The sequence below is a fragment of the Aspergillus luchuensis genome, chromosome 5 (genome assembly GCF_016861625.1).
Source record: "Aspergillus luchuensis IFO 4308 DNA, chromosome 5, nearly complete sequence".
NCBI classification, from domain to species: domain Eukaryota; kingdom Fungi; phylum Ascomycota; class Eurotiomycetes; order Eurotiales; family Aspergillaceae; genus Aspergillus; species Aspergillus luchuensis.
Window position 1 is genome coordinate 1808034 of NC_054853.1, and position 8710 is coordinate 1816743.

Sequence of the window (8710 nt, forward strand, 5' to 3'; positions counted from 1 at the left end):
GTCAATAGCTCGTGAATGATAAGAATGGGCGGAATTTACTGAAGGGAAGGAGATATACGGTAGTTTCGCTAGACGATCTGGTCTAGAATAATAGTGACGTCATTAGAGCGGGGAACTGTGGCTGACTGAGCATCTCGGCTTTTCATGATACGGGTTCTGGAGACAATTGTGTATCTAGGTATAAATTGAACAAAGGCTACCTTAACCTTGATCAGTCTCGAATCTCGTATCTCGGTATTTGGAGTTGAAAGAAACTGCTCCAAGCCGGTTTTGTATCGATAGTCTTAACCCACGGGTAACGGGTACCTCACTCATAAGTAATCTGAACACGCATGGGCAATTCACAGCCCCTTCGGAAATCTCCATCAGTAATAATTCTAAGGTATCCTAATTACAGAGTAGATCTTATACTGAATACATGAAAAGGTTCTTGGCGGGTTTATACGGGTTCAGGTTCGGGTTCAGGTTCGGGTTCAGGATCTAAACCCGCGGGTCAAATACGAACCTCGAGATTAGACCCAAACCGACCTGTGATAAGGTAGTAGCTCGACCACGGCTTAGGATCCTATAATGAGGAAGTAGATTCCATCGCATTATAAGGTATTAGTAAAACCTTGTATATCAGTGTATATTCTTAAGATAATATCATATATGTATATTATATATCAGTATTTAGTCTCTGGAATTCATAGATCTACTTTGCTCTAAATCAGGCTTAGTGTAGATTCACGGTAGGCTTACTGAAATAATCAAAGAGTTCTAAGTGGTAATACCTGTATTCAGAAATACTGTATCGTGGATGAGATCAAGCGTTGAGTGAGATAGATTGGGGGCCATTGTTGTCGTTCGACTGCTCACCACTGGCCGAAAGGGTGATGCATTCTCCGTCAAGATTAGAAGTTGGATGACACGTGGAGCTGGAGCGGAGGATCTTAATTACAGACATAAGTTATGATACTAGGCTGTCATCCTCTATAGAGTACATACACGGCTCAATCATTTTCCAGCTCCGTGCCAGGATGAGCTTAGCGTTGTTTCATGCCGGGGTTGCTGGAACAAGCGAAGAGTGTAGGTAGTGACACCGGTATCCGGAAGCTCTGTACAGTAACACGCGGGAGAAAGGATACATACGCAGAAGGATCTACCAAGAGTGGGAACAAGAATGGAGGACCTCGGAAAATGGAGGGCACCTGCGCCGCATCGACCGAGGCCTGCCATCCAGCAGGTCTCGTCGTCTATATGGCTCGCTTCCTCGGAATCGAGCATACCTGCTTACGCAGCTCCGCACAGGCCATTCATGGCTGGCAACATATGGCAAACAACGTGGCTTCCGGGAAGATGAGCAGTGCGAGTGTGGGGCCACGGAGACGGTGGTGCACGTACTTATCGACTGCCCACGGCTTAGCGCAATACGTCAAACACTGCGGCGAAAGATTGGAGGGGCTTTAAATAATATATCGGATATGCTAGGAGGAGCAGGTCAAGGTAGGGAAGGTAGGCTATAAGATGTCCCGCCAGACAGCAGCGTCCTCGGGGCGGTGCTGGACTTCGCGGAGGCATCGCAGAGATTTCGAAGTCGCGCGCCACGAGGGCGGCAAAACACAACCCCAGGCGCTGGCCCACACAGGCCTTGACGAGGCTCCAAATTCGTCAGGAAAGTAATAGGTCACGTTCAAAGTTGTATATAGAGATCGTAGAAAGTGGATCCTGCATATCGCCTTAAGGCGAGGGGCCAGCGTATGAATCATCATCATCATCATCGACTGTACAGCATCCAAGTGGTTTGATTCTGGGGAACGCGGGTTTGGCCGCAATGATGCTTTATTCTAGCAGTGCCTTTTTAATTAGATAAAAGAGAACATAGAAACCACTTATTGCATTTAATAGCGCCTATTATTGTGACCAAATAATACTTGGCAAGTGTAGAATAGTCCGGATCAAGATATATAATATGGTGCTAGAGTGCCTTCTTAATTATAAGATATAGATTAAAAGATATCTGTAAGTAGTTATAGAAGTAGTAATTCTTAATAACCAATTCACAGGTCTTCAGATTACAGTTATATCTCGTATTTACATGCTTGGAAGAGAGACTAAGTTGTCTAGATACTCTAAGAAATTAACTCTATACTAAATTGGTAGAACTTTTATACCTGCAACTCAAACACTAAATAGAGAAGGGGCGGTCTTTGAATAACAATCTATAGTAGAAAGCAATATAAACAATGAGTAGCTGGCGACATAAATATTATAGCAGTAAGTTCTTGGACCCGAGGCTCGGCAAGGAGATCAGGTATTTTTATACAGCTGCATAACTGGATAGTAGATTTTAGTTCTATTAAACTCTCTTTTAAGCCTTTTACTTAACTAATCTATGTATTTTCTTTCCTCTGGGCTCAACTAGATATATTTCCTCTGCCAGCAGACCAGATTATCTAGTACTTGAAGTGATTAGGATTACCCTGATTAATTTATATTAATAGAATTCCAGATTATACAACACGGCGGCTACAGTTCTGCTATTAATTTAATGCCTTATTAATTATAATAAGTAAAGAAAGAATTAGCTAATAAATAAAAACAACTGATACATGCGGTTTACAAGGCCTTGTATTTCTAAGTAAAAAATATCTATTACTAAAAAATATAGCACGCCGCCATTCTGTTTCAGGCTGATATTATATCTATTCTATTCAGTTATAACTCTGTATAGCAGTTATGTATATATTTTTAATAGATTCAGTAAGCTACTATCCAATAAAGCAGACAGTCAATCTGGCGGTGATAGAATATATTTAGATTACTAGTAATATCTAGTACAAGCCTTCTCTGCACTGTACTTGAAGATCTCAAGCTTATATTAAACCAGCTTGATAATAATTATACTAGGCTTCAGAAAGCTTATATAACTTTTGCAGAAGCTTTATAATAGATTAATTAAAAATATACAGATTTCTTCTTTATAAAGTTAGGTAATAAGCCTATGTATTTCTAGTTCAAATATCAGATATAACCTAGAGTCAAAGCAGAGATACTACCTGTCAATTATAATATAATAATTTCTGTAATTATTTATAACATTGTAATAGTATATAATATATATACATAATTATAGAAATCAGCTGGCAGAGGCGGTAATAGCAAAAATATCAATAAAATTAAAACAGTCCCTATGACAGCTATAATATTCCTGGGAATAAAAATATATAGATTTTTTATACCTGACTAAATACATAAACATTACTTCTTAAACACTGTTATACTTCTTTTCTTGGAAGTGTAGGTATAAGCAGTATTTAGTGTATTAAATCTTGATCGGATAGTGTAGTAATTGGTAGGGACTGTTAATAGATATAGTCAAGGATTTCTAGAATTATTTCTAGTAATTCATGCTAGCATTTATTCAGTTAGCCGTGTACTAGAATAGTCTATATCTTATATATCTTCTTAGTAATAGCTGTATTAATTTCTGTATATAAGATAAGCCAGTTAACTGTCTTATACTCCAGGCTTAATAAATTAATTTATTAATTAATTTAGTCAATATCCCAGCGTCCAGTTATAGTCTAAAGATAAGAGAATTACTCTAGAATTATCTGCAGTATCTATTAAACTGCTGAAAGTGGACACTGATAACCACAAATATAAAAGATATATAAGATAGTAAGATTAGTAAAACTGTAAGATATAAAATAAATTAATATAATAATCTCTATATCTGACTACCAATTATCTATTCTATAGTAATAACTATAATAACAACTTCTGCGGCCCCAAGTAAATGGAAATATATAGTAATAGCTATTCTAAAAGAGATGCCACAAGAAACCTCTGTATAGATAATAATTATATAAAAAGTAATATGAGCTAGAATAATAGATTATTAATATCTAATTTAATACTGGCTGTATTATTAAATATATCTAATTATCTTTTATTTCTAATTTTATTAAGTTTATTCCACTGAAGAACGGACAAGGCATAATTAAATCATTTTTATTAGAGTCTAGTATACTACTTATTAGTGTATCTAGTATTAACCATATCTAGATGGTTTTTTTAATAGTATATATATTATTACCAGCTTTCTCTTAGTAAAATAATAAATATAAAGAATAAAAATTATATTATATTATAAATCTGAGTATATATCTAAAGGAATGACCCAGGCTTGTAGATATAAGATTTACTAGATATAAAATCTACTGATTATATATACATAGACTACTATATAACTTAAAATATATATAATCAGTATAAATTAAATTTTGTATTTAAATATTATTTATAATATAATATTCTTAGGCTTATATATCTTGTATACAGTACTTATCCTTATCTTTTATTAATATATTATCTTTATTATATAGAAATATTAATTACTTGGAACTGGTAACTACTATAGTATATCTCAGATAGCCAGAAATAACTGCCGGATTAACTAGGCAGTATTCTTTAGAAATCAGTCTTATATAGATAAAGTAAGAATAATTATTAAGATATTACTTAAAAAGGTAATACATGCGGGGCAAAGATAAATAGTATATAATTACTAGTATTTTTATTTTATACAGAATACCTTTATTCTCTGCTCCTGATGATTCTGGTAATAGCAGGTTTTGCAGCCTCTTCCAAGTCTTCTATCCTAGAAGCCCGAGCTAAAAATATGATGAGCTAGTAACTAATAATACTGTAATTGGAGGACATTTGTGGACTAGTATATATTTAAAATAGAGAGAATTTATTCATGTATTAAATAAACTAAAAGAATTATTATTATCTATCTATACTAGCTTTACTGAATTAAAGAGCGGCCTTCTGGCAGGCTCATTATATAATAAGATAATTAAAAAATTATAGCTAGACAGACTGTAATTAATTTATTACCTGGATATAATATTATCTTGTTATATATTATACAGTAGCAGCTCAGTACTAGTTCTCCGCTTATCTATTTCTAAATAACTATTATTAGTAGTAAGAACCCTCCTTAGCTCGTGATATAATGAGAGAAATAAGAGATATATATTATAATCTAGATTTTAAAAGATAGCTACAGGCTGAGATAAAAAAAATTTATACTTCTTATTTCAGTCCTTGTAAGTACATAGAAACAGACTTATAATTAGTTTGAATAAGATTAGAAGGTTGCCAAGGAATATCTAAAAGATATTTTAAGTAATTATAAATAAAGTCAGGTCCTCTCCTGTAATATAATCCTAGTAGATATTTATATTATATAATATTAGAAATAGCTAATTTTATAAAAATATTATTTCAGAGAACATGCTATACTGATAGTACAGCTTCTAGAAGCCTATCTAATTTCAGATTAAGTAGGGCTTTTGGAAGTGTCCCTAGTATTAATATTAAACTAGTCGGAGTCTCTACTGCTGGAGTATTACAGTAATTTTAGGTATATGAAAGCCCTATGACTATGTAAAATAAATTAAAGCCGTCTAATAACATTTAGATTTTTTCTGTGATTAATGGACACATCTTACTATTCTATAACAGTCGTGAAGAGACATAATACTGACCAGATAAGGGAAGTACTGCATAATAAATAGCTATAACTATTAATATACATAGAGAAATATCACTCAGTTATTTTTTATATACAGTTTAGATGTGCTGTAATAATACCAGAGACAGATTTAAATTATATCTCCAGAAGCATCTGGAATAAATCTTTATAATATCAGTATATACAGCAGGAGATATTTTATATTCTTTATAAATATACATAGCAATAGAATAATAGTTACTATAGAAAAAAGCTAATAGACAAGAAGTACATGTCTCTCTGGGTCTATCACTTCTAGAAAGAATATACTTATTAATAAAAGACGCCTGATAAAATTATGATTAGTGGTAGATTATACTAATAACCAGTCCTGTAACAGCTGAATAGATTTAGTATTTAAATCAGAGACATATTGGGGGCCTATAATATAGGTCTAGATATTCAGAATATATTAAATATAATATATATGCTTCTTATATTATATCAGTCTGTATTTCTGGTTAATCTATAATATTTGGAATATTGCAGGTTTTCTACATGTAGACATTTTATATACAGTAATTAGTTAATATTTTCTATTATAAATCCAGGATAGAGCCTAGGAATCTGCAGTATTTAAAGAAGTATATTTAATAATAATAAGTTCTGTTACTGGGCCTGGAGCTGTTTAATAATCTGCTTTTTCTTTAGATTTAATCTACTTAAACCTGTCTCGCCATGGCCAGTGAGCTTATATTATCAGTATAATTTTAGAATATCTTCATCTGGTATAAGCTCTGAAATAAAAGAATAAGAATAGTATCTTAATATTATTCCTCAAGGAAGAAAGAAATATTATATCTATAATACTATATTACTACTTACTAGAAATATATAATAAGTATACTTCTCTGTGTTAATGGGCAGCAGAGCTTACTCTGAACTGAACTTGTTTATTACTATCCTATTTCATGTAGCTTTTATATATCTTTAGGAAGATAATAATATCTAAAATCAATAATTAATAGGCACTGATTATACCCTGCTGTACCAGCCAGGGATGCCTTATAATAAAGAAAAAAAATATCTTTTTATAGCACAAGTTCTCGGAGTTTTAAAGTAATATAAAGTCTACCTTTCTCTATTTTGGTTATTTCTCTGGTAAGAAGTCTGCCAAGCTTCTCTCAGTACTGTATTTATATAAATATTCAGTTTAGAATAAATTCTGTCTTTATAACAGCTTAAAATCTAATTAATTTTCTTTTCTTTTACTTTTCCCTCCCATTATATTAGAAATCCAGCAGTAGCTTGGACCGGTTGTATAATTAAAAAAATATAAATTACTTTACTGTAATCCTGCTGTAACTTCTCTATATCTATTTTATTTTTATATAAATATAAGGCTTAGCTGGCTTAATAAATACTGGAACTGTATTTCCAGACTAATAATATACTATATACTAGACTTAATAAGTATAGTATCTATCCAGCCTGCCGTATCATGCTCTTTTTATCTTTTTAAACTATACTTATTATTTCTATACTTAGCTCAAGAACTATTCTTCAGTCTATTCTAGAGCTACTTATTCTGATAATTTTTAAAATAAGTACAGTATACAAAACAAGCTGCTACTTACTTGAAATATATTTTACTCATAAGAATAATCTAGGATATATTTTAATAATATAAAATAAATAATATTAAATTATCTACAGGTATTTAATAGCTATTATAATCTTTATGCTATTCAGTATATCCTAGATTTGGGACTGTATTCAGAATTTTAGCTATTAATAGCTCCTGTTAAGTAGATCTTTTGGTCTTATCAGAAATAAATCTTGGCTGTATAGAAGTTAATATATTATACTGAAATAAACTAGAATATCTATTATTAATACTTATGTTTAGCAATTTACTTGGATTCCAGTACTTATTTAATAAATTCTTTTCATAACTTTAATAGATATAATTATTGGAAGATGATATTATTTATAATAATAAAAAGTGTTAATAGAATTAGCTTTCAGCGGGGTCTCTTATATGTAGAGTATATTTTTAAATATAATATATAGAATATCAGGATATAAAAATATGAAAGAAATATACTATTAATAAAAAATATATATAGACAGAATTTGTCCCGGGCAGATATTATAGACTGCTTACTATATTAAATTATCTGTATAGATATCTGGATATTTAAAATAGTATCTTACCAGATATTAATCTATTCTTGATTCTTTATGTCTGGTTAGACTCCTCTCGGCTTGGTGCTTGATCTAGTTTTCTGTGCTATTTTGCCTGCTGAACTGTACAGAATTAGTGAAAAGATTTGTTAGGATAAAATGTATATTCTTGAATGCTCTTCTTCTTACTTTAGGCATGTCCAATTATGTTGTGTACTGACAGGCACCACTCTATGTATGATTATGCAGACACACTGACTTAGTCCTACCAGTACCTGCTCCATCAACTCGCTGTTTGGGCAGATAATTAACACCTATAAATATGACTTGAGACTATAATTTATCATTTTATTTGATAGATTCTGTATAAGCTGATGATATTACTATCTTAGTACTGGATAAGAAGTGATTAGATATATTCTATACAGTAGCTTAATACCTTTATATTATAATATAATATTTTATATATACTAAAAGCAAGTAATGCATGCATTCACTTCTTCAGATAAAGAAATTAAGATTTATATAACAAGCTGGATATCCTGGAATACTTTTTCTAATCTAGTATAAATATTTATATAGCCTGGGATGCAGGGCTGCAGCTAAAGACTATAATAATATAATATATAGCCTCTAAGTTATACCGGCTCGCGGATCTCTATTCTATTTAAGTAATATCCAGAATATTATAATATATCTTCTTCTTAATAGAAGACTACAGAGTGCCCAGAATACTGGAGGATACTGTAAAGTATACCAGACTGTAAAAACTAGTAACTATTATTATAAATTACTTCAGCCTGTATATACAAGCCCATGACTACTATAAAAAAATCAGGACCAGGATTACTATTATAAATATTAATACTAGATTAATAGTTATAATAAATTAGGTATTTCTCCTGGCTATAACAGCAGCTGACTGTTTAAAGCTTTGTAACTGTAAAATAAAATTCCTTAATATAAGTTATATAGAAAAAGATAGAATAGTTAAAAGATTTATTAGGAACAGATAAT

At 31.5% G+C, this 8710-nt stretch overlaps 1 protein-coding gene across 1 annotated transcript; it reads left to right on the top strand.

Annotated features, from left to right (window-relative positions):
- Positions 1–1179: 1179 nt before the first annotated feature.
- Positions 1180–1449, top strand: AKAW2_50614S (uncharacterized protein; the record flags this gene model as incomplete). Its single annotated transcript, XM_041690452.1, has 1 exon — positions 1180–1449. The coding sequence occupies one exon, from the start codon at positions 1180–1182 to the stop codon at positions 1447–1449; it is 270 nt and encodes an 89-aa protein (XP_041544035.1).
- Positions 1450–8710: the final 7261 nt, after the last annotated feature.